At 42.1% G+C, this 26,037-nt stretch overlaps 2 protein-coding genes across 2 annotated transcripts in view; both read left to right on the forward strand.

The window, feature by feature from the left end:
- Positions 1 to 577: 577 nt before the first annotated feature.
- LOC128052069 (uncharacterized) lies at positions 578 to 17,931 on the forward strand. The gene is made up of 5 exons (XM_052644532.1): positions 578 to 651; positions 10,564 to 10,720; positions 13,365 to 13,464; positions 15,190 to 15,320; positions 17,638 to 17,931. The coding sequence occupies exons 1-5, from the start codon at positions 578 to 580 to the stop codon at positions 17,929 to 17,931; spliced, it is 756 nt and encodes a 251-aa protein (XP_052500492.1).
- Positions 17,932 to 22,486: 4,555 nt separating this feature from the next.
- Positions 22,487 to 26,037, forward strand: part of DCAF10 (DDB1 and CUL4 associated factor 10) — a 51,917-nt gene continuing 48,366 nt past the window's right edge. Inside the window, exon 1 of the mRNA XM_052645130.1 lies at positions 22,487 to 23,091. Coding sequence (XP_052501090.1) covers positions 22,541 to 23,091 — 551 coding nt within the window. The 5' untranslated portion in view covers positions 22,487 to 22,540. The remainder of the gene's footprint in view (positions 23,092 to 26,037) is intronic.

Below are 26,037 nucleotides of genomic sequence, written 5' to 3' on the forward strand. Positions count from 1 at the left end.
CGCAACCAAGTCTGCGGAGTCCAGCTCAAAGCGGCGGACCTGGACTAAGGGGACGCGGGTGTTGTGGGGACTCGTTGAGAAGTTCGCTTTTAGAATGGCGCATGCAGCCTTTTCTGGGTATGAAAGTGGCCGCTGCCATTGGGGAATGAAGAGGAGGCGGGGGCCGTGCGGTCGACGGTGCGCCTTTCAGAGCGTAGCTTTCCATTTGGTGCGTGGGGTCTTCCGGGTGTATCCACCAGGGTGAATTAGGCCGGCTACTTGTTTGGGGGACTTGCGGGCCTGGATCCTGTGCAGCAGGAGTGGTACCGCCCTCGACTGCCTTTGGGATATACCGCCGCATTTCTTAGCATTGCCCTCGAGAAAATAACCGAATTGCCCTTCGGAAAGGTTGGTCCACACCGTGGCCTTCTGAGCTCTTTCCCAGAACCTCCTGTTTAGAAATCTTTGCTACTTGAGAAGCTGGAAAAGTGCTATCTCATAGTTGCTTTTCTTTGTTGAATGGTGAAGTTGGGCGTTTTTGTCACTTTCAGTCAAGACTAGTTGAGCTTGTGCTCTGGACCAGGAATTGAGCTGCGCAATGACCCCGGAAGCCAGCTTAATCATGGTCCCTGCCCTGGGGAAGATGACTGTCACCACATGGAAATACCAAGTGTAACTGACTATAACAACCTGATTTGGGTGTCAGCCCCGAGAGTACAAAAGATGAAATGATAACCTCTATGTGGGAGGAAGGTGGGAGTCAGAATAGATGTCCATAAAGAAGTAGAATTTGAATGAATCTTTAAATTTTTTTAGTTCACAGGTTTCTAAAAATCATAAATGAACTGCATGCTAATTTACATACAAAAATTAATAGGAAAAGAATCCATGGAAGTGTTAATATTTTTATTCAGGTAAAGAATTTAAACGAAATGCTCACAATTATCACTACACAAGTGAGAATCTGTTTGGTATAAACGTTTTTAATCACAAATGATTATGGCTTGTGAAAATGAAAGAGAGCTTTAAAGGGTTTAAAAGAATAGCAGATATAAGGAACAGCCATTACTCCTAGTACTTAGCTCACCTAAGCAAAAATCTCTCTCCACTGGCCTGGCCTGATTGAGACCTTGTTTTAGAGAACATTGTTATGGCTTGTTAAGTGGCAGGAAGTCATTATAAATCTGTGCCAGACTTCCCTGGTGGTCCAGTGACTAAGAATCTGCCTTGTAATGCAAGGGACACCTAGTTAAATCCCTGGTCCTGGAAGGTCCCACATGCTGCGGAGCAACTAAGCCCATGCACCACAACCACTGAGCCAGTGCTCTAGAGCCCCATGAGCTGCAACTACAAAGCCCACATGCCACGCGGAGCCCATGCTCCACAATGAGAAGCCGGAACTCTCCTCCACAACTAGAGAAAGCTCACATGCAGCAATGAAGACCCACCACAGCCAATAAAGAAAGAAAGAAATCTGTGCTAGTGGAACTTGCTGGAAACCAACCCTTCAGAACTTGCTGGCATTTCTAGGATGCGAGGGAAAGCTATTCCTGGGGAGGTGTCTCTTGGAAGCATCTGTTATAAAACTGCCTAATAGCATGCTAGGGGAAACCGCTGACTGCTGGGTGGTTCCACCCACCAAACAAAACAGGAGCTGATGCTGGAGAAGCTGTGGTACTGCAGGAATATGCCAGAGAGCACAGTGGAACCACCAACCAAATCTCATTCCTTCTGCAGTGCTTCTGCAGGGCATTCTGCCTACAAAGCTTGTCTTCATGATAGATGGCAAAGGAAAAATGTTTTAAAGGCCTAGATCCATTTTCTCAGAGCAGGCAGTGAAGGGTGAGTTTAGAGTTGAGTGGTGATACATTGATAACTGGCCCAGAGTCTCATGAGAGGTTTTAAGATGAACAAATTCATCAGTAATAGCAGTAAGATAGAGTCTGCCTGGGCCCAGATGGCTTCACTGATGAGTTCTGCCAAATATTTAAAGAATTAATAGCCATTAATACAAACTCTACCACAAAAATAGAAGAAGAGGGAACATAGCCTAATTCGTTCTATGAAGCCAATATTACCCTAATATCAAAATGAAAGATATCACAAGAAAAGAAAATCATAGATAAGTATTCCTTATGAATATAAACAGAAAAATCCTCAACAAAATACTAGCAAACTGAATACAGTAACTGAATACAAAAAGGGTTACATACCATGACCAAATGGTATTTATCCCAGGAATACCTTGTTTTTTAACATCTGAAATCAATCAATATAATACACCATATCAATAAAATAAAATCCACATTATCATCTCAGTACATGGATGAAAAGCATGTGGAAAAAGTCCAACATCCTGCTATGATAAAACAAACAAACAAACAAACAAACTGGAATTAGAAAGGAACCACCTAAACCTAATAAAGAACATTTATGGAAAAACCCACAGCTAACATCATAATTAACGGTGAAAGAATGAAAGCTTTCTCCCTAGGGTCAAGAACAAGACCAGGAAGTCTGTTCTCTTCACTTCTATTCAGCGATGTATTCAAGATTCTATCCTGGGAAGTTTAGCAAGAAAAATAAAAGGTATCTAGATTGAAAAGAAAGAAGTAAAACTTACAGGTGCTATGATCTGGTATATATAAAATTCTAAGGAATCTATTTTACAATAGGCAAGATAATTAAACATTTAGGAATAAATTTAATGAAAGAAATAACCTTAAAACTGTGGGAACTACAAAACACTGTTGAAAGAAATTAAAGATCTAAATAATTGGAAAGGTACCTTCATGTTCATGGATCAGAAGAATTAGTGATAAACAGATTTAAAGCAGTCCCTGTCAAAATCTCTACTGTCTTCATTGCAAAATTTGATAAATGGATCCTAAAACTTATATAAAAATGCAAGGGACCTAGACAAGCACCACCCCCTCCCCCAAAAAACTGAGAAAGAATGAAGTTGGAGGATTTATACTTCTGCTTTCAAGATTTACTACAAAGCTTACAGTAATTAAGATAGCCAGAAGCATAAGCATAGATGTAGATTAGCAGAATATAATTGAGAATTCAGAAGTAAACCCTCACAATTATGGTCAATTGGTTTTTGACAAGGATGCCAAGACGATTCATTGTGGGAAGAAAAATCTTCCAGTACTATTGTCCCAAGTAATGTTGGGACAACTGGATATCTACAGGCAAAAGAAAGATGCTGCATCTGTCTCTACTGGAACTACCAAGTTTATGCACACCCCTACGATGCAGAAACTGGTATATTAAAGTCGTCACATGAAGGAGTTTCTGTACCTGTGAAGGAGTTTTATACCAGAAAGAGTCCCATTGCCTTCTTATCTTGTCAGATAATTCTCTAGCTTAATTAATATTTTATGTCACATATCCTGGCAGGAACTACTTAGTTTACTTTTCCTCTAGGCTAAAAACAATATATTTGAGGAAAAACATGGTTCCCACCCTTGAAAATGTGTGTCTCGCTTCTAATTTTCCTTTAAATAATGTAGGTGACGAGTTTTAAAAGTCTACAAGGTTTTCAAAGGCAAAAACAGTGGTGGTTGCCAGGGGCAGGGGGAAGGGGAGTTCAAGAGTTTCAGTATGGGAAGACGAGAAAAGTTCCTCTAGGCCCTCTCCCAAGAGGCAACCACCTCTTCTCCTGTACACTTAGGTCAGACTCTAGGCATTACTTCGTTATCAGAGTCTTAAAACAACTATGGCAAAAACAAAACTATGGCAGGTTTACAGAAGTTTGCTCTTCTTCCATTCTGGGAAAACCTTTTCCAAATCTCAAACTAAACATGATATTTTATATCCCCCCATACATGCAGGATTTTAAAACTGCTATACAGACTATAAATTTCATACACTTCAAATATACAATTAAGTTAGTTTTAGTAAATGTATTAGTAGTGCAACTATCACCAAAATCCAGTTTTAGATCACCTCAGTCACCCTAAAAAGATCCCTCATGTCCATTTGTGATCAACATCTTTCCTACCCCAGCCCCACACAGCCACTAACCTACTTTCTGTCTCTCTAGCCTTTTCTGGACACTTTACATAGATGGAATCATACAACATGTAGTTTCTCTGTGTCTGGGTTTTTTCACTTAGCATGATGTTATTTAGGTTCATCTATGTTTGTAGAATGTATTAGTCGTTCATTGCTTTTTATTTCTGAATAGTATTTTACTGGGTTTGTCAAAAAGTTTTGTCACGCGAGTGTATGTTCCAGTTCTTTGTCTCATCACAGCAAAGATTTGGAGTGACAGACATTAAAGCCCCCTCGGCATGTCACAGCTCTCAGGTCTTAGACCGTGTTATAGCTCTTAGACAGATCAGTGTTACAGCTCAGTGTTACAGCTCTATTTTATTTAGAAGATAGCAGGAAAATCCATCTTCAAGGCGTGAGGGCACGTCGATCCAAAGACACGAGGAGAAGAGCACCCCAGCGCGCCAGGGAGAGAGAGCTAGCTTTGGCTCCTCCATATGTTTATCTCTCCCTGGGCCTGTCCTATGTAAATGGGGCCCCAGCCAGGAGTGTTGCTTGATTTACCTGAGGTCCTCACTCCGGTCCTCGGACCTTCTTTTGTTCTATTTTCGCGGGCTTTTCCCTTCATGGTCTTTTAGCCACCGCCATTTTGGACTCCTTTTTCCTGTTCTAGCGACCTAACAGTTTGTTCATGTTTTTCTGCAATATCTTATGGAAAAATCAAAATAAACTTTTTTGCCAACCCAGTATTTCATGGATACACTACATTTTGTTTATCCATTTACAAGTTGAAGGCCATTGGGGTTGTTTTCACTTTTTGACTCTTATGAATAATACTGTTAGCATTTGCATACAAGCCTTTGTGGATGTATAAGTTCATTTCTCTAGGATAGAGTACTTATGATAGGAATTGCTGGGCTTGTGATAAATTTATATTTAATTTTTTAAGAAACTGCCTAACTTTTCTAATGATGCTGTAGCATTTTACATTTCTCCCACCAGTATATAAAGGTACTGGTTTCTCCACATCCTCACTAATACTTGTTATTGACCTTTTGATTAAAGTGGGTATGAAGTATTAATTCATTGTGGTTTTATTTTTAATTTCCCAAATAAGTAATAATGTTGAGCATCTTTTCATGTACTAAATGGCCATTTGTATGACTAATCTGGTGAAATGTCTATTCACATCTTTTACCCACTATTAAAATGTGTTATTTGCTTTCTTATTGAATTATAAAATATTTTAAAATATATTCTGGGTACAAATTCCTTATCAGGTATTGATTTGCAAGTATTTTTTACTGGGTTTTGGATTGTCTTTTCATCTTTGTAATGGTGTCTTTTGAAGCATGTTTTAAATTTTGATGATGTCCAGTGTACCAATTTTTTCTTTTCGGATTGTGCTGTACTGGTTCCAAATTGGGAAAGGAGTATGTCAAGGCTGTATATTGCCACCCTGCTTATTTAACTTATATGCAGAGTACATCATGTGAAATGCCGGGCTGGATGAAGCACAAGCTGGAATCAAGATTGCTGGGAGAAATATCAATAACCTCAGATATGCAGATGACACCACCCTTATGGCAGAAAGCAAAAAAGAACTAAAGAACCTCTTGATGAAAGTGAAAGAGGAGAGTAAAAAAGTTGCCTTAAAATTCAACATTCAGAAAACTAAGATCATGGTATCTGGTCCCATCACTTCATGGCAAATAGATGGGGAAACAGTGGAAACAGTGAGAGACAATTTTGGGGGGCTCCAAAATCACTGCAGATGGTGACTGCAGCCATGAAATGAAAAGATGCTTGCTCCTTGGAAGAAAAGCTGTGACCAACCTAGACAGCATATTAAAAAGCAGAGACATTACTTTACCAACAAAGGTCTAGTCAAAGCTATGGTTTTTCCAGTAGTCATGTATGGATGTGAGAGTTGGAGTATAAAGAAATCTGAGTGCTGAAGAATTGATGGTGTTGAACTGTGTGTTGGAAAAGACTCTTGAGAGTCCCTTGGACTGCAAGCAGATCAAATCAGTCCATCCTAAAGGATATAAGTCCTGAATATTCATTGTAAGGACTGATGCTGAAGCTGAAACTCCAGTACTTTGGCCACCTGATGCAAAGAACCAAGTCACTGGAAAAGACCCTGATGCTGGGAAAGATTGAAGGCAGGAGGAGAAGGAGATGGTTGGATAGCATCACTGATGCAATGGACAGGAGTTTGAGTAGGCTCTGGGAGTTGGTGATGGACAGGGAGGCCTGGCATGCTGCTGTCCATAGGGTTGCAAAGAGTCAGACATGACTGAGTGACTGAACTGAACTGAACTGTACTATAACCACTGGTAGTGGAACCCTGATGCTGGGAAAGATTGAAGGCAGGAGGGGAAGGGGACAACGGAGGATGAGATGGTTGGATGGCATCACTGACGCATGGACATGAGTTTGAGTAGGCTCTGGGAGTCGGTGATGGACAGGGAGGCCTGGCATGCTGCTGTCCATGGGGTTGCAAAGAGTCAGACACGACTGAGTGACTGAACTGAACTGAGCTAATAACCACTGGTAGTGGAACCGTGATGCTGGGAAACATTGAAGGCAGAAGGAGAAGGCTGTGGCAGAGGATGAAATGGTTAGCATCGCCAACTCAACGGACGTGAATTTGAGCAAACTCTGGGAGATAGTGAAGGACGGGAAGCCTGGTGTGCTGCAGTCCATGGGGTCACAAAGAGTCAAAAACAACTTAGCAACTGACCAACAACGACAAAATGGAACCCAGTCTCTATATTTTCGAATCATGAAGTATCTGATATTTTCACAAAATTACAAGTTTTAACCTATAGTTCACTGATAACAGCTGTCATTTTACACTCATCTAATGTCAAGTACTGTGCCTGTGTACATACCTCAGATGGTTTCATCAATTGGCTTTTTACATTAGCAAATGTAAGCTAACATTTTACAGACTTTTTAAAAATATGTATTTGTCCTATAGGTTTTTAAAAAATAATTAAATATCATTTAAAATTTGTTTTATTATGGAAGATTCCAAACATAAAAGTTGGCAGACTACTATAGTGAACCTCCATGTAGCCAAAATAGAACCCCAGTGGCCACCAGTCCTGCCACATCTGTACTCATGGGAAAAACAATTGAGTCAACATTTAATAATTAGGCAATTTTACGTGAAAATTTCTGATGAGCTAATCCAGAACACCCAGTATGAGTTCAAAGACTGGAAAGAATAATATCACCTTTACGTTGTTTTTATTTCAGTGTAGTATCAAACTGGCAAACAAGCAAGGCAAAGGGTCAAGGACATGAGTCACGGAATCAAGGACATAGCTGCCCCTCCCCCCCACTTCCACAGAGATGTGTCCACAGTTCAGAGGTGACTGTGCCAGGTGAAAAGTCCAGTGTTTGGGGCTTAGTGCCCTGTTAAACTGGAAGGTGGAGGTGGCTGTGTTTTCTGATTTTACCCACAATCACAGGAGGTGCTTCCTTCCTGTGCTAAGTACATAGTCCTATGTCCTGTTTCTTGGTGCATCATCAAGCAGACAGCAGGTCTTATTTTGAACTTCAACTTCCAGCTTCTCTTGAAAAAGATGTAACAGTACTGATCTTGAACTCATTCATGGTAGCTGAGGTCCGGTGTGCCCCAATGGAGATATACAGTGGTGACATTTAATTTAAAGATCAGAGGACAATACCTGTAAAGCTCCTACCAATAAGCCTGGTGAAGTACTAATGGAAGTTGTTCTTTTAAAATAGTATTCTGGTTATCCAAGGTTCAGAATGAAAATTTTGAAAGTGTTTAGGGAAATAGGAGGACAAGACCTGACATTTATAGATTAGTTTGGACTTAGGGATTTAAAAAAAAAAAGTAGTAGTTGTCCTTGACAATGAGCTTGTATATACAACACAGCACAAAGATTATGAGCATGGACTTGGGAGGTAGACTGCCTGGGTTTGAATCCTGCTCTGTGACTTGTAGGCTCTTGTGACTTATCTTTCCTGTGCCTATTTTGAGATGGCACAGAGAATGAGAAATGTTTTCTCATTTCTAAAATGAGAACAAGAACAGCACCAACATATCTTGAGTTAATATATAGATAAAGCAGCCAACGATAATATTAGGTATGTATTACGCATTTTATGAGTGTTTACTTTTTGTTTATTTTAAAAATAAGCTTATGTGATAGCAGCTCTTTACTTCCGATTCCATTGTTTCCTTTGGGTTAGAGAAGGTTTATCAATTGAGAAGACATGTTTGCTTTCTCTTTCTTGTCATTCTGATTTTTCTTGGCAATGCATGAGTCCTATCTCAAGTATTATAAAGTAAGCATCATGTTATATGTAAACTGAAACTGAGAGGTCATTTTGGTACCTCAGAGGACCTCTGCAGCCAGACCCTGGGAACTGTGTCATGAGCAAGTCTCAGTTACTCTCAGTCCTACCTCTTTTTGTCTGTCTGCACCTCCTCCTACCACCAGTGGTATTCCTGACCCTCTATTCTGAGTCTTTTCTCCCTCTGATAGCTGCCGTTTACTCCGGATTTCTCTCTTGCTCCTTTGGTGCGTAACTGAGCAGCATGACCCCAGTGACCTGGCTTTACCTCATGACTTTTCAGCTCCAGCTCTCATTGCCAGCTAGCTCACTCCTGATTTCCCAGTTCAGATCCCAAACAGTATGAATCTATGTGGTATTATTATAATTCATACTTTATAGATGAAGAAATGGAGGGACAGAGAAGTAGCATGCCCCTGGTCACATAGCACATAAATAGCAGAGTCAGGATTTGGACCCAGCCAGTTGGGCTTCAGACAGCTCTATATTTCACAGTTGGATTACTGACCAGACTGAGTTTTCTAGGAAAGCATAATCTTGTTTTCTTGCATCCTTTTTAGAACCTTGTATGGTAAAATGCATGAAGAGGCTACCCATTACAGAAGACCTAAATAGACATTTGTCCAAAGAAGACATGCAGATGGTCAATAGGCACATGAGAAGATGCCCCAAATCTCTAATTATTAGAGAAATGCAAATCAAAACTCTAGTGAGCTACTACCTCACACCAGTCAGAATGGCCATCATTAAAAAGTCTACAAATAGCAAATGCTAGAGAAGATGAGGAGAAGAGGGAACCCTCCTACACTGTTGGTGGGAATGTAAGCCGGTGCAGTCACTGTGGAAAATAGTATGGAGATTCCTTAGAAAACTAAATATAGAATTACCATATGATTGAGCAATCCCACTCCTGGGTATATATCCAGATAAAACTGTAATTCAAAAAAATACATGCATCCTTATGTTTATAGTAGCACTCTTCACAGTAGCCAAGATGTGGGAATGTCCGTTGAGGGGTGAATGGATAAAGAAGATGTGGTACATATATACCATGGAATACTACTCAGTCGTTAAAAAGAATAAAATACTGCCATTGCAGCAACTAGAGATTATCATTCTAAGTGAAGGAAGTCAGAAAGAGAAGACAAATACCACATGATATAACTTACACGGGAATCTAAAATATGACACAAATGAACCCATATAGTAACAGAAACAGAATCATGGACATGAGGACAGACTGGTGGTTGCCATGGGGAAGGGGGTTGAGGGAGGGATGCAGTGGGAAGCTGCAGTTAGTAGATATAAACTTTTATATATAGAAAGGATAAACAACAAGGTCCTACTGTACAGTACAGAGAACTATATTCAGTATCTTGTGATAAACCATAATAAAAAAGAATATCAAAAATAGAGTGTACATAGATATATATGTATGTATACACGTATGTGTGTATAACTGAATCACTTTGCTGTTCAGCTGTAATTATCCCAACACTGTAAATCAACTATAATTTTTTTAATGTAAAAAAAAATAAAGAGGTTGCCCTTTTAGGTTTATGTTGGTTTTTCTCAGTTTTCATTTAGAATAAATGTAAAGTTGTTAGTTTTCTATATTTTTTAGTTAGATTCTTTTTTAAGAGACAGGATTGTAAAGTGAGAATAATGAAGACTTTGGAGTCAGATAGACCTGAATTTTATCTCTGTGTGACCTAATCCATCTGATCCTTAGATTTCATATCTGTAAAGTACAGGATTGCTGGTAGTTTTGGGGAGTGTATGCAGAAGACCTGACACATACTAGGTGCTCATTATATGACAGTTATTATCATTGCTATTGGCAGCACATGATATATATAAATCCTGGCCATCATTTGGTAGCCTTAAAAGTCTTCAGAAAGTCTTCATGGCGTTGAAGAACCCCAGGAAGTTTTATTGTTATTAGGTGGTATCTGAGCTGGGCTTTAAGGCAAGCACTGTAGATATGTTATTTGGACCATCATGCCCTCAATATCCTCTTCTCATGTCGGACATTATCAATGGATTACAGCATTATTTCTTGTTGAGCTCAGAATCCGTTTCATGATTGCTCAAGATTTGGTGGTAATTAATGGGAATTGACCCCGGAGATACCGTTTTTTCTTTAAGTCCAGATATACAAGCTATCCAAGCCATTCCTTTGGTAGCCCATTCCAATCCTGTCTTTGTTTCCTTTCAGTCTCTTCTTCGCCTTGTGACCAATAGGTTTTGGAAAAAGTTGCCTCTAGTGACCCTGAACTTGGGCCTTTATGAGTCTCAGCACCAGGAAGAGAAGTCCAAACCCATCAGCCGTTACCCCATTCCCTACAAAAAGGACCTGCCTTTTGACATTTTAGAGCTCATGGAGGAGATAGAAAAGAAGGTGAGACACTCACCTCATGCAGAGAGCCACAGCCAGTGCAGACCTTTGTTGGCTGGAGTGTAATCCCTGGAACTGGTTGCCGCGGTCTGCTCAAGTTCCCGCTGTGGATGAGCCCTTCCTTTGGGGTTCCCAGTCAGAAGAACATGCACTTTCTCCTCTTGTCTTAGGCACAGCCCTTTAAGTTCTGGAACTCTGTCACTCAGTTCTCTGCCCACTGTGACTGAGGTGTGTTCTGTAGTTCACTTTAGCGCTGTAATACGGTGTGGAGATAGAACCATGAGATATGTGCCAGATGCTTCAGTAAATGTGAGAGGTACCTTGATCCTTCCTGCAGTTATGTATTGAAAAATTAGAAAAATAAGCAAAACTTTCAAAAATAAAAATTCCACCAAAGTCAGCCACTTGTAGCACTTCTTCCCTATTTTTTAAAAATAAATATACATGCAACTTTTTTAATGAGATCATGTTAACATGAACATTTTTCTAGGTTAAAACATCATGTTTAATGGCTGCATGATATAGCACTGTATAATAGAGATGTTTTAATTTATTTCAGCAATCTCCCAATCTTGGGTATTTGTGACTTGTAACAGATGTTTATGCAGATATCTTTTTGAACATCCCAGAATTATTTCTTGAGGATACTTTTTATTTATTAAATTTTTTTTAATTTGTTTTTGGCTGTGCTGGGTTTTGTGTTGCTGTATTGTGGACTTTCTCTAGTTGGGGTGAGCAGGGGTAAGTATGCAGCCTTCTCATTGCGGTGGCTTCTCTTGTTGTGGAACAGGGGCTCTAGGTGTACAGGCTTCAGTAGTTATACACAGGCTTAGTTGCCCTGAGGCCTGTGGGATCTTTCATGACCAGGGATTGAACCTGTGTCCCCTGCATTGGCAGACAGATTCTTAACCACTGGACCACCAGGGAAATCCAAGGGTACTTCTTAAGGTTGATGCTTTATATTGTCAAATTATAAAACCCTTGTCGGAATGCGGATGTTTACTCTAAACTTTGTTTTTGAAACTTGGTGCTGAAACTTTGTGGATTTTTTTTCCAGACAGAATCTTGTATGTAAATCCATTTATAAGTATATAGAAACCCAGCTGCTCTGGTGGGAAAGGTTTGGAGCCCCCAGCCTCTCTCTCAGTACCTGTCTTTACCTCCTCACATCATCACCTCTTCCCTAGCTCGTGCCCCGGCAGACATAAATGGTTCTTATACCATGTCTTCTAGATCAGTAATGAACTTTAGCATCTATTATCAGTTAGAGTGCTTTCAGCTACAGGTAACAGAAAATCCAATTCAGTTTATACAACAGCAAGGACAGTTCAGTGTCTTGTATTAGCAGTAGGTCCAGACATAGGGTGATTCCTGGATTGTTAATCCAGTGGCTCAGTGATATCAAGGATCAAGTTCTTTGCCTTTTTTAGCTCTGACTTCCTTGATATGATAACTGTGTGCTCAGACTGGTGACCTCCTGGTCCCTGGGTATAACAGCAGCAAACATGACATCCTTTCATAGCTCCTAGAATGGATGTGGAGCTCACACCCTTTTCTCATATTCCTTTTGGGGAGAGAAGGCTCCCAGCTGATTTCCTTTCATTTCTCATTTGGCATAATGGTGTCACATGCCCATTCCTAGGCCAATCACTGACAAATAGAATAGAAATAATTGGTTTAGATCAATCAGGACTCACCCAGTGGGGTTGGGGAAGGGTTTAACCTTCCCTGGAGCCCATGGAAATCTGATATCTGAACAACATCCAGTATCCACTGTCAAGGGAAGAGGGAAGAAATGGCTACTGGGTAGCAGTCAATAGTTGTCTGCCATAGTATCCCATTGGAAAACATACTGAGGGACTTCCCTGGTGGTCCAGTGGCTAAGACTGTACTCCCAACGCACAGGGCCTGGGTTCCATCCCTGATTAGGGAACTAGATCCCACATGCTACAACTAAGAGTTCACATGCCACAACTAAAGATCCTGTGTGCTGCAACTAAGCCATCGAGCCACAGCCAAGATCAGATATTCCATGTGCCACAAAGACCCAGAGCAACCAAATAAATAAGTAAATAAATATCTTTTATAAAAAAGAAAAGAAAACCCAATGTCAAAATCGCAAACATGCCTCTTAGATTTGGTTTGGCTTGCACAAGTCACTCAACCTCTCTGGGCCTTAGTTTCCTTATCTGTAAACTGGGATAATGATCCTTGCCTTACCTACCTTAGAGAGTTGTAGAGAAGAAAAAATGAGATGGGATGTATGAAAGAACTTTACAGAACTTTACTAATATCAAGGCTTGTTACTGATTTAATTCTTAGAAATAAATGAGCACCACCAGCCCCTCTGTGAAAAGGGGGGTAATAAGTATAGCCTAAATTCTAAGAAATATCATTTAGTTTATATACAACTCCCTAAATTTTATAAAATGCCTTACTAAAAAGAAATTACATATGCCTTTAGAAGTAACCCTTATAATTCCCTAAAACATGAAAGGATGTGTGGGTTGTGCTTTGACACAAGGCTGTGGCCTTCTTAAGACTGCAACTGGCATTCAGCAGACAGTATGGGAACTACCAGTTACTATTTGCCAATCCTGTTCTTAGTTGTCATTTTACATTTCCCTGTTTCTCTCCTTCCCTGCAGACAGGATTTTTACCAAATGTATTTAAAGTGTTGTCTCACTGGCCGTTGGAATACAGAGCCTTCTTTGCTTATTACAATGTCATCTGTAACAAGAAAACAGGTAAGTGGGGGGTGTGGGGGAAGTGTTAAGTCATTTTTAGATAAGATCCAGGTGCCTGCTTGCTAGAGTTCATTCCCACATAGTCCCAGATTACTGTGGAGCTAGGGAGAAGCTCAGAAGGACTGGAGCTGGCAGAGACATTGTCTGGATTCTGACGCTGAGGTCTGAATGTTACTTGATGGTTATAGGTATAGAACGGAAATAAGTTAGATAATAACTCTGGCTCGACTTTCTTTGTGTTCAAAGGCCCTGTCTGGCTCTCTACAACACCCTGGATAAAGTTCAGGGACTTTAGACAGGTAATCATGGATTTCTTGCTTAGGATTCAGGTTAGGCTGCTGTTGCTCAGACCAAGGACACATTGATTTAAACCAGGTATTTTTTTTCTCTGTCTCTCCTATAGTCTCCTATGAGCTTTTGAGGGGCAGTGTAGTGTTGTTTGCTATCTGGAATTGCCCTTGCTTACATGCTTATGTGGATTTACCACTACTACCTGCAGAAAAAGAAAGAAGGGTATGGATAGGTGGACACATATCTTCCTTTAGGGTCATGACATGGAAGCCACACCCATCAGTTCCATTTACCTTCCATTGGCTAGACCTGCATCACATCTAGCTGCAAGGGAGGCTCTGTGGCCGTGTGCCCAGATAAAACTAAGGGATTTTATTATTAAAGGAAGAGTGAGCAGCAGAGATGGGAGGCAGCCTGGCACCATGACTCTCTATGGCTTGACACCAGCCTGCCTCCCAGCCTCATTTCCTTCAGCCTCTCTTCATGTTCTGTTCATGCAAGTCAAAGTGAACTGTGAATTATGCTTTACTCTCCAAAGCACTCCAGTCTCATGATATGTCTCCTCTTTAACTTGGATCACAATTTACTGTGCCTCTGGGCTGCCTTGTCTCCTATCCATGCTTTGTGAATCTGAACTTTCCATCAAAGTCCATCTCACCTGCCTTCTCTTAGGAGGGACTCTTTCTCCTCTGACCTCCCACAGCCTCCCACATCTGTCCTTTTCCAGTGGCATGCAGGGTGCTGTCTGCTGTATCTTCCACAACTGCGTCAGCCTGTCCATCCTAGAGGGAAGAGATAGGTCCTGTGTTCAAATCTGATTTTGCCATAAATCATGATGTGAGCTTCAACAGAGTACTTAAATGTCTCAGTGCCTTGGTTTTCTTACTAGTAAAACGGTATTAATATCTCCTCTGCAGAGCTGTTGTGAAGATTATCTAAAGTTCCCAGATGGTACCAGGTACCAAAGTGGACTCTCCCCTTCTCTGCTTTTCTCTGTGTAGAAGTAACATGGCCCCTGAGGTTGGACAATGTCTTTTGTTTTTTAACCTCCTTTTCAAAAAGTGTCTAGTACCTGATGGGCCTCAGAAAATACTTCTTGAATTAGTAATTCATTCACATATTTTCTGAGCAACTACTATCTGTTAGACATTCCTCTGGGTATACAGTGGTGAACAAATCAGAAAAATGCATAGACTTTGAAGCATATTCCAGAGGGGAGAAAACAGTGAATGACTAGAAATAAAAGAACAAGTTGACTCCAGGAAGTGTTAAGTATTGTGAAGAAAATAAAATAGGTTAGCTCATAGCACAGGACTGGGAATGAATAAATGAGCAGGTAGGCGGGCAACTTGCTAAAATATGGCTGAGCCTGTTTAGGTTCTTCTGTGCTGCTCTCCAGGCTTATGGCAGCTCTTCTCTCTTCTCCCTCCCCAGGCCAGCTCAGCAGAGCTGACAAGGAGCTCATCATTCTGGTGACCAGCCTGGCCAACAGGTGCTCATATAGCGTGGTTGTCCACAGTGCCTGGTACAGGGTCTTCTCGAAGAACCCAGTGCTCTCTGACCAGGTGAGTGCCCACCTCCCAGTGCCAGTTTCCCATTCCTGTGCCCACCTGCTTCTGTGTGCACGTGATGTTTGGGACGAGGGGATAGCTAAGCTTTAGCCTGTGCCAGACCTGACACACATTCTCTTAAATGCACACAACTCCCTAAGCTGAACCTTATTATAACCCTTTTACCTTTGAGGTTCAGACCTGGAATTAATGTGGGGTGCACAACTAGAATGGCAGAGTCCACTTTCCAAGTTTACACTCTCTCTGCTACATTGTATAGTATGCATTTTCCGGTATGAATTTAGTCCTTGCATGCGTGTCTAGTCGCTTCAGTCATGTCTGACTCTTTGTGACTCTGTGAACTGTAGCCCAGCAGGCTTCTCAGTCCATGGAATTCTCCAGGCAAGACTGCTGGAATGGAATGCCATGCCCTCCTCCAGGGGATCTTCCCAACCAGGGATTGAACCCGCATCTCCTGCATTACAGGCAGGTTATTTACTGTCTGAGGCACCAGGGAAGCCCTTGTGAGTTTAGTCTGTCCACTAGTTATTCGTAATGGGCCCTAAACAGTTTTTTAAATTAATTAATTAATTTTAATTGGAGGCTAATTACTTTACAGTATTGTAGTGTTTTTTGCCATACATAGACATGAATCAGCCATGGGTATACATGTGTTCCCCATCCTGAATCCCCCTCCCAATTCCCTCCCCATCCCATCCTTCAGGATCATCCCAGTACACTGGCCCTAAGCACCCTGTTTCATGCATTGAACCTGGACTGGTGATTTAAGATTTCTTTTACTTCGTACAGCTGGCCCCAAGCTTGGGCTTGTCAGTCTCCCATTCTGGAACTGCCCCCACCTGCTCTTTCCCACCAAGACTGGTTGTGAAACGGGTCTCAAATCCCCAGCGAGCAGCTTACTCTTAACTTGTTTTGTCCAGAGTCAGGCTGTTTGAATGTCAGAGGTCATGCTAATTCTTCCCAGAGAAATGAACCGAGGATAAAGACACAGTAAACATGGGTTTGTCACCAAGCTTACAAAACCCTACTCATCCCTACAGTGAAATTCCTGATCTTCTGAGCCAGATGTTTCTTCAGAAACAGATGTTTCTGTTCTCTGCATTTATTCCTGAGGGAGGGTCATCAGTCTTTTCCTATCCTCCAATCTTCCTTCCTGACCCCACCTGAGTGGAGACCTTGAAAATTGTTCCGAGGGCCTCTGTTGCCAGCCAAAAGCTAAATAAGACAGGTACCCCATCACCTTTGCCCTTCTCAGAGCCGCCTGCTTATTCACCAGAACTTGGCTCATCCAGGACCAGTCTCAAACAGTCTCCCTAGTGATCATAGGATGTACTGTCACGCCATTTGCTTAACTGTTCTTCTGATTTTTAGGTAGTTAGTGTGTGTGTGTGTGTGTGTGTGTGTGTGTGTATGTGTGTGTGTGTGTTAGTCACTCAGTTGTGTCTGACTCTTTGTGATCCCATGGGCTGTAGCTCACCAGACTCCTCTGTTCACGGAATTTTCCAGGCAAGAAAACTAGAGTGAGTTGCCATTCTCTTTTCCTGACCCAGGGATTGAAACTCAGGTCTTCTGCATTGCAGGCAGATTCTTTACTGTCTGAGCCACCAGGGAAACCTCAGGTCATTAATAGTTTCCAGTATTTTGCTTTAGTAAGGGTAATGATTATCAATATAGTCACTGGAATCAAATACACTTTGATTCATATCCCAGCTCTGCCACTGTAGCTGTGTGACCTTGGGAAAGTGTGTGAACTCTCTGAACTTCAGTTTCTTTGCCAGTAAAATTGGGAATGACTAATAAAAAACATTACTTCCTAGAATTTTTATAAGAATCACATGAGATAATGAATATGAAGCATTGAGCACATTTTTAGCACAGTCATTGCTTAAGTATCAGCTATTAATTTATGAAATTAATAGCTGATACTTATTTGCAATTAAGTGGGGACAAAGGGATAATTATCTGAGTTTCACTTTTCTCATAAAAAAGGTTGATATTTGCAGGCCCTTATGTATTAAGAGTCTTTGAATCTTGGTTCTGAGGTTTTTGATGCTATGGGTGTTTAGAGGAGAAAGAAGTACTTGTAGTTGGGAGTGAGCAAAGATTTCCTGGTAGAGATAGAGTTCCAGGTTTGTATTATATTGAACTTGACCAAGATACTTCCTGTCTGTAAAGTTTATTTTGGCCTCACTTCACCTCTTTACTCTAATCTTAGGTTTTTTCATTAATGCTTCTTTTGTTAGGCCATGTGTTTTATTGGTTATGTTGTGATGGACAGAGATTCTGCCTCTAACTGTGTGTTTTCTTACAGGTCTGTATCAACTGGAGAAAGTCTGACCTCCCTGCCTGGGAAAAGGCAATGCTGGAATTTGCACTTGCTATTTCCCAAGCTGATGACGTAACAGATGACCATTTCAAAAAGCTCGAGGTGCATGGTTTCAACCAGGAAGATGCCTTAGATATAGCTGCAATTTCAGCTTTTTATGCCATGTCCAACCGCCTTGCTCATTTTGTCAGTCTTGTTCCCAACAAAGAATTCTATTTGATGGGTAGAACCAATGATGTCAAAGACATCAGGAGTGAACCTGCTGCTCCTGAAATATAAAAGCCTGAACAGAAAGGCCAGTGTTTACATTTCTAGCACATTTCATTATAAGACACCAGTTGGGAAGTAATTTTTTAAAAAATATTTAGTCAACGGATAGGGAAGAAAGTAAACAAATTTGTTCTCTGCTTGTTTAATGAGATTGATGCTAAAAGGACATGTGATGAATATCACATGTGCTTTTGCCTTTTTTCTTTTTCTTTCACTTTTGTTGTGATTGGAAAGGCACATCGGGATTGGAAAAGAGTATTGGGACAAAGGATTTCAGAAGATGCTTCAGGCATTTCTATTGAATTGATATCTGTGAATTTCAGCAGTTGAAGTTGAACATTTTTTAGTTTTTTAAAAATAGCATTGCATAGAAATTGGTCTATAGACTGCAGTTTGAAATAGATTTCTTGTTAACACAGTGGTGGTTAAGGGCTCTGAAAGGCAGTGGGTAAATAGAAGCAGGCACAGAGTTGTTCTGTCTTTAATGCCTTCTCTGGTAACCTCTAGTGATTTTTATTTTTTCACTGAGAGGTTTTAAAATAATGGTGAAACATTTTAAGTAGAAGTGTAAGAAAAAAAACCCCAAACCTGATATTACTAAATGACGTGTTCTGTGTGTTACCACAACCACCGCCTTAAATTTGTGGCTATCTTAACTTTTCAGGAATCATTTTCACTATCTAACTTTTAGATGTACATGCAAATCTACAAAATGTTGTTGTTTCCAGTGGATTTCTTTAGATTCTCTAAGTTGCCAGTGAACAGTTCTTAATCAGTTTGGGAGCAATAGTGAGTTAATTTTGAATTGCCTGAGCTGTGAAACCTGATTATCTTGAGACAGCACAGCTCTTGTTGCAGAGCTCTGTTGGAATTATATCTTAAATACTTTGGAATATGTAACCTTTTAACATTGAGTTTTGAGGGAAGGAGGCAGAAAAAGGAAAGAAAGTTGAGTTTAATTTTACTTACTGAGAAAGTTAATAATGTTGGTGAATATCATGGTCAAAGTTTTATAGACCAAAGAAATTTTAGCCATTGGCCATAACTTGGAATCAAGCAGAGGACCTTTAATAAACATTTGTTGCAGTCAGAAGTTGTGGGTCACTAAGGAACATTATTTGTTAATCATAAAACAGACCTCTAACCCTTACACAAGGAATATCTCCAGAAGAATGGCTGCCTTGATCTTCTCTGAACACCAGACACTTGCTTCTTGCCCATGTTTTAGTCAGCTTATTGAATAACTACTAACTTTGCTGGTGGGAGGACCTGCTGAATGTTCAGTTTAGTTCAGTCGCTCAGTCGTGTCCAACTCTTTGCGACCCCATGAATCGCAGCACGCCAGGCCTCCCTGTCCATCACCAACTCCCGGAGTTCACTCAGACTCACGGCCATTGAGTCCGTGATTCCATCCAGCCATCTCATCCTCTGTCGTCCCCTTCTCCTCCTGCCCCAAATCCCTCCCAGCATCAGAGTCTTTTCCAATGAGTCAACTCTGCACATGAGGTGGCCAAAGTACTTGAGTTTCAGCTTTAGCATCATTCCTTCCAAAGAAATCCCAGGGCTGATCTCCTTCAGAATGGACTGGTTGGATCTCCTTGCAGTCCAAGGGACTCTCAAGAGTCTTCTCCAACACCACAGTTCAAAAGCATCAGTTCTTCGGCACTCAGCCTTCTTCACAGTCCAACTCTCACATCCATACATGACCACTGGAAAAACCATAGCCTTGACTAGAAAGACCTTAGTCAGCAAAGTAATGTTTCTGCTTTTGAATATACTATCCAGGTTGGTCATAACTTTTCTTCCAAGGAGTAAGCGTCTTTTAATTTCATGGCTGCAGTCACAATCTGCAGTGATTTTGGAGCCCCCAAAATAAACTCTGACACTGTTTCCACTGTTTCCCCATCTATTTCCCATGAAGTGATGGGACCGGATGCCATGATCTTCATTTTCTGAATGTTGAGCTTTAGGCCAACTTTTTCAGTCTCCACTTTCACTTTCATCAAGAGGCTTTTTAGTTCCTCTTCAATTTCTGCCATAAGGGTGGTGTCATCTGCATATCTGAGGTTATTGATATTTCTCCCGGCAATCTTGATTCCAGCTTGTGTTTCTTCCAGTCCAGCGTTTCTCATGATGTACTCTGCAAAGAAGTTAAATAAGCAGGGTGACAATATACAGCCTTGATGTACTACTTTTCCTATTTGGAACCAGTCTGTTGTTCCATGTCTAGTTCGAACTGTTGCTTCCTTACCTGCATATAGGTTTCTCAAGAGGCAGGTCAGGTGGTCTGGTATTCCCATCTCTTTCAGAATTTTCCAGTTTATTGTGATCCACACAGTCAAAGGCTTTGGCATAGTCAATAAAGCAGAAATAGATGTTTTTCTGGAACTCTCTTGCTTTTTCCATGATCCAGCAGATGTTGGCAATTTGATCTCTGGTTCCTCTGTCTTTTCTAAAACCAGCTTGAACATCAGGAAGTTCACGGTTCACGTATTGCTGAAGCCTGGCTTGGAGAATTTTGAGCATTACTTTACTGGCATGTGAGATGAATGCAATTGTGCGGTAGTTTGAGCATTCTTTGGCATTGCCTTTCTTTGGGATTGGAATGAAAACTGACCTTTTCCAGTCCTGTGGCCACTGCTGAGTTTTCCAAATTTGCTGGGATATTGAGTGCAGCACTTTCACAGCATCATCTTTCAGGATTTGAAACACCTCAACTGGAATTCCATCCCTCCACTAGCTTTGTTCGTAGTGATGCTTTCCAAGGCCCACTTGACTTCACATTCCAGGATGTCTGGCTCTAGATGAGTGATCACACCATCGTAATTATCTGGGTCATGAAGATCTTTTTTGTACAGTTCTTCTGTGTATTCTTGCCACCTCTTCTTAATATCTTCTGCTTCTGTTAGGTCCATACCATTTCTGTCCTTTATCGAGCCCATCTTTGCATGAAATGTTCCCTTGGTATCTCTAATTTTCTTGAAGAGATCTCTAGTCTTTCCCATTCTGTTCTTTTCCTCTATTTCTTTGCATTGATTGCTGAAGAAGGCTTTCTTGTCTCTTCTTGCTATTCTCTGGAACTGTGCATTCAGATTATTATATCTTTCCTTTTTTCTCCTTTGCTTTTCACCTCTCTTCTTTTCACAGCTATTTGTAAGGCCTCCTCAGACAGCCATTTTGCTTTTTGCATTTCTTTTCCATGGGGATGGTCTTGATCCCTGTCTCCTGTACAATGTCACGAACCTCTGTCCATAATTCGTCAGGCACTCTATCTATCAGATCTAGACCCTTAAATCTATTTCTCACTTCCACTGTATAATCATAAGGGATTTGATTTAGGTCATACCTGAATGGTCTAGCAGTTTTCCCTACTTTCTTCAATTTGAGTCTGAATGTTGAGCCCTATCGAAATCTCATTCCTTTCCTCCTGGCATTTTTCAGACTATCCTAAACCATCACCAAATCACAGCTTTCTGTAACTCAGTTCTTGCTCAAGGCCTGGAAAGTGAAAGTTGCTCAGTTGTGTCTGACTCTTGGTGACTCCATGGACTATACAATCCATGGAATTCTCCAGGCCACAATACTGGAGTGGGTAGCATTTTTCTTCTCCAGGGGAATCTTCCCAACCCAGGGGTTGAACCCAGGTCTCCTGCATTGCAGGCAGATTCTTTACCAGCTGAGCCACCAGGGAAACCCCAAGGCCTGGAAGGGTTGTCATTTCTTATACCTACCTCTTCTTATGCCTCAAGGTTCCCCTCCTTGAAGACTTTCCTTCTCTTCCCAGGAAACACCCCAGTTCCAGTTAAGCTTTTTCTGCAAATGAATTCTGTGTATTTATCTTCAGCAGCACTAACAGCATCTATTATGCCCTCTATGCCCTGCTTGGCAGATGTAAGCAGGATTGACCCTGGGCTCTGTCGCTTGTAAGGTTGAATTCAGATTTCAGCTCCTCTCAGTAACTCCTGGCTGGGGTATGCTCCCTGCAGAGAGGAAGGCTTTGGTAAAGGCTTGACCTAGTAGGTAAAGTTGCTGGTAACTGGAAAGAGCTCCAGGGTAGCAGTAAGCCCCAGGCGCTGTGCCATCCAGGGCTTTTCAGTGCAAAAGTTAAACCTGAGTCCCTAGATTCCCAGGCTGAGTAGGCAGTACACCGTGCTGCTTACTGTGTGAGCAGCACATAATATGGTCATTTCTTACCTTCGTTGGTCTCAGTGTAAAGTAGAGACGATTATGTCAACAGTACCCAATCATACTCAGCCTCTTGGACTGACCAGTCAGACCCTGTCATCCCCATAGACACAGTCTGGTCAGTGATAACCACATATTGACAATAGCGCACGCAGTTCCCGGATGCTAGCGCTGCCCCTTGCAGCCTAGGCCCTGGGCATCTTCACTGTCGCACACACAGTAGCTCTAGACCTCCAACCCTCCCGACTGTGGCACCCCCAGTCGAATGGTGTCTCCGCTTTCCTGGTCCCCGGCGGATGATACCGAGAGGCGGCGCGGGTTTCCTAGCCGGCGAGGTGAGGCGGCCGCACGCCGGAAGTGGCTGCTGGAGCGGGAGTACTGAGGTGTTGGCCGGCTGGGCAGCGGCCGGGAGCCGGGGGCGGGGGCGTTGGCCATGTTTCCCCTCGGGCTCCGTAGCCCCGGAGGGAATAGGGCGGCTGGAGCCGGGGCTGAGGAGCCGGCACCCTACGGGAGAGAGGCGGCTGCTGCCGGGCCGCTCCCTTCCCCGCCCTCGCCACTACAGCCCAGGGCTGACGCCGCCCCTCCCCCGTCGCCCGGCGGGAGCCCTCGCAGTCCGTGCGCCCCCTCGGAGCCCCACGCCGGGCGCGCGCGGGAGCTCGGGCTGCCCGGAGCTCTAGAGTCCTCAGCCGCTTCCGCTCAAGGAGATCCTTCACCGCCTTCCCCGCCGCGCCGGCCACCCGGGCCTGACTGCAGGGCCGGGAGCCGCGGCCAGCCCTGCCTCATAGCCCGCCTGGGCAGCCCTGGTGCCCGGCTCTTCGGGTGGCTGAGAGAGCGCAGCCTGGGCCGCGGGCTGTTCGTGGACCCGGCGCGGGACAATTTCCGCACCATGACTAACCTCTATGGTTCCATCCATCCCGCGGATTCGGTGTACCTCAGCACCCGCACCCACGGGGCAGTCTTCAACCTCGAGTACTCGCCCGACGGGTAAGCGCGGCCCCTCGGAGGGCGGGGACCCGCCGCCTCCTGGCGCGGCTGCCGGTGGGCGGCTGCCCAGGGCCCGCTCGCCCAGCCAGGCCTGGGGTTTGCGAGTGCCCGTGGGGCGGCCGGCTTTCGTGCCCCTGACTCTCTGAAGCGCTCTGTCGCTGTTGGAGGCCCCGTCCGGCACTTGGAGATAGGCGAACCCGGGGCTGGTTTGCTCCTCTTGTGGACCAGAGCTCTCTGAAATGACTAAAGCAACCCCGGCAGCTTTGTCAGAGCCAGTCCAGAGCTAGGCTTTCTGGTACACCGTAGATGCTCAATAAGTTCACTTTAAATAAATGCCCATTTCCCACTGACGCCCTAGGCATGTTTTTCCCACCTAAGCTTTGTCAAGGGTATGGAGCCTGCAGAATCCCTGTTCCCAACTTGCGCTTAGGGGACAAGTGTGGGTTCCTTCGTTCCTTTTCTCCAGTAAGATACTAAGATCCTGCAGAGAGATATCTTGTGATGTGGGCATCTGTGAAGTTTCCAGGCTAGACTAGATGTTCTGTTAATGGTATCTTGCCTTTTTCTTGCATAATTAAAATACCACGTTTGGCCTCGGTTTACTTTGAGCTATGGAGAATTTTCAAAGTGATATCTATTTTTTAAACTTTGTTATTTGAGTACAGGAACAAGTTCAACAGCAGGCAAAGGAAAAACTTTACACAGGGTTCCACCATGAGGGGATCTTCCCGACCCAGGAATCGAACCTGGGTCTCCCGCATTGCAGGCAGAGGCCTTACCGTCTGAGCCACCAGGGAAGCCCCCTCATAAATAATACAACTCATACCAAATCAGGGCCTTTGGATTCCTAGTTATTTGTTTAGTTGTTCATTCACTCAGTCCCTCATTCAACATGTATTTGTTGAGCACTTGCTATGCTCCAGAGGCAGAGGTGGCACTGGTGGGCAAAACAACAAATGGCATCGCGTTCATTAGTCTTGGGACCTATTGGTTCAACTAGAAATTAATAAGCATACTAGATAATTTCATAATGTATATTTACAAGTTGAGATAAAGGCTGGAAAGAACCTGTTGTGGACTAGGGTGTTCAAGGTTTCCCTGAGAAAGTGACACTTAACCAAGATGGAAAGATGAGTAGGAGATAAATTAGTCAAGACAGTGTTGGGGAGGGGATAGAAATATTTCAGATGAAGGAACTGGTATGTCAAACGACCTATGGTTCTCTAACATATCATGTTAGAGAAACTGAAAGATGATAGGTTAACAAAGGAAAAATTGTGCTGAAGAAAGACATAAAATATGCTAAGGAAGGAGCAAAGTATCAGAATCTGGGGTCACTGAGCAGGTACACCCTATTTCATTTCACTTGCAAATGCTTTTTCTTAATATAGTAGTTGACTTGAAACACTGACTGTGCACCTGAATACAGGGAAGATTGGTGAGAGGAGAAACTATTCTGCTGAAGTTTATCTGTGGAACCTCCTCTCCTCACTCCTTCCTCCAACTAAGTGCTATTCCTAAAGTTTCTCCCAAAATACCGGCAGTTTGTTCTTCATAACCCTTCAGTTCCTCTCTTCAGCGTATCTCAGCTCTTTTCCTTCCAGCCTCCTACCTGTTCTCTCAGGCCTTCAGAAATAGTTGTTTCTACTCTTTGAAGGTGGAATTTTAGGTAGGGGGTGAGAGGGATAGAATGAGTTATGAAGAAGGAATTCTCATTACCAGGACTATAAGAATGAGGAGTATATTACTGATAGATCTTGTTTGAATATGGGCTGTGTTTTCCTATAGTAACATTTTTGTAAAGGGTGGTACTTTATTTAGGTACCCTGATATTTCATGCAATAACATGCAACTAGGTAATTACTAGTTACTAACTGTAGAAAACCTAGACAGTAAATGAAACTAAAAGAAGCTAAATATCCTTTATGATCTCAGAGGGTAAATGGATATCTAAGGAATCTTTTTCTTTGTATATATCTGTTTTATTTGTTAAAAAAATTTTTCTTGACTGCACCATGTGCAGCTTGTGGGTCTTAGTTCCCTGACCAGGGACTGAACATGGGCCATGGCAGTGAGAGTGCAGAGTCCTAACTATTGCACCACTTGGAACTCCCTTTGTATGTTTATGTTAACGTAAAAATAGAACCTACTGTTTTGTAGCCTGCCTTTTTTCATACGTTATAAATTATCTATGTTAATGAATATATTTCTACAGCATTGTTTAAAATTTTTCATTAGTTAAAACCTCTAATCTGATATTTTAAATTTATGTCCTTATGGTAAGTCCTTAGAATGAGTAAAAGGTTATGAAGATTTTGGATTCCTATTATTAAATTCCCCTTTGTACCAGTCCTTATTCTTCTCAGTCCCAATGAAAGTGCTTGTCTTCCTGTACCCTTGCCAGTATTGCACATTGCCATTCTTTTTCATTTCTGCCAAGGTAATAGGTGAAAATAGTTCAGTGTTTTAATTTTTTAGTCTACTGACTACATCTAATATGCCCCAGTTCTTGTAGGACTAAAAATGGTTTTATATAAATTTGACATATCTTGTTAAATGAGATGATTTCACATATCCTTCAGTTGTATATAAGTTAAATCAGCTTACTGGATACTGTAACCACTGTCAAGGACTTCTCAGTACAAAAAGAAGAGGTGATACAGAAGGTAAGAATTAAAATTAAGTCTTTGATAGAGACCAGACTAGAAACAATTTGGCACTAAGAAAGAAAAATGAAGGCTACCTGGACCAGAAGGTAATTTGTAAAGAACTGTAAGATGTTTTAAGCAGTAGCAGCATTGTCAAGATAAGTGTGTCACCTCCTAAAATGGCATTTTGAAAAGGAAATTTGATAATATTTGCAATAATATGGACTTTCTTATGCTATCCTCTATAAGAATACATTAGGCACTGATGTAGAGAGAATTAGTATAGTGGAAAATAGAA

The sequence above is a fragment of the Budorcas taxicolor genome, chromosome 8 (assembly GCF_023091745.1).
Source record: "Budorcas taxicolor isolate Tak-1 chromosome 8, Takin1.1, whole genome shotgun sequence".
Lineage (NCBI taxonomy): Eukaryota > Metazoa > Chordata > Mammalia > Artiodactyla > Bovidae > Budorcas > Budorcas taxicolor.

What these genes read in the sequence shown, in the direction of transcription:
- LOC128052069 (XM_052644532.1), top strand. Translation starts at nt 578, where the DNA reads ATGACCCCGGAAGCCAGCTTAATCATGGTCCCTGCCCTGGGGAAGATG. An exon ending in TGGAGGAGATAGAAAAGAAG is followed by an intron (nt 10,721 to 13,364) that starts GTGAGACACTCA and finishes CCTTCCCTGCAG; the next exon opens with ACAGGATTTTTACCAAATGT. An exon ending in ACCCAGTGCTCTCTGACCAG is followed by an intron (nt 15,321 to 17,637) that starts GTGAGTGCCCAC and finishes GTTTTCTTACAG; the next exon opens with GTCTGTATCAACTGGAGAAA.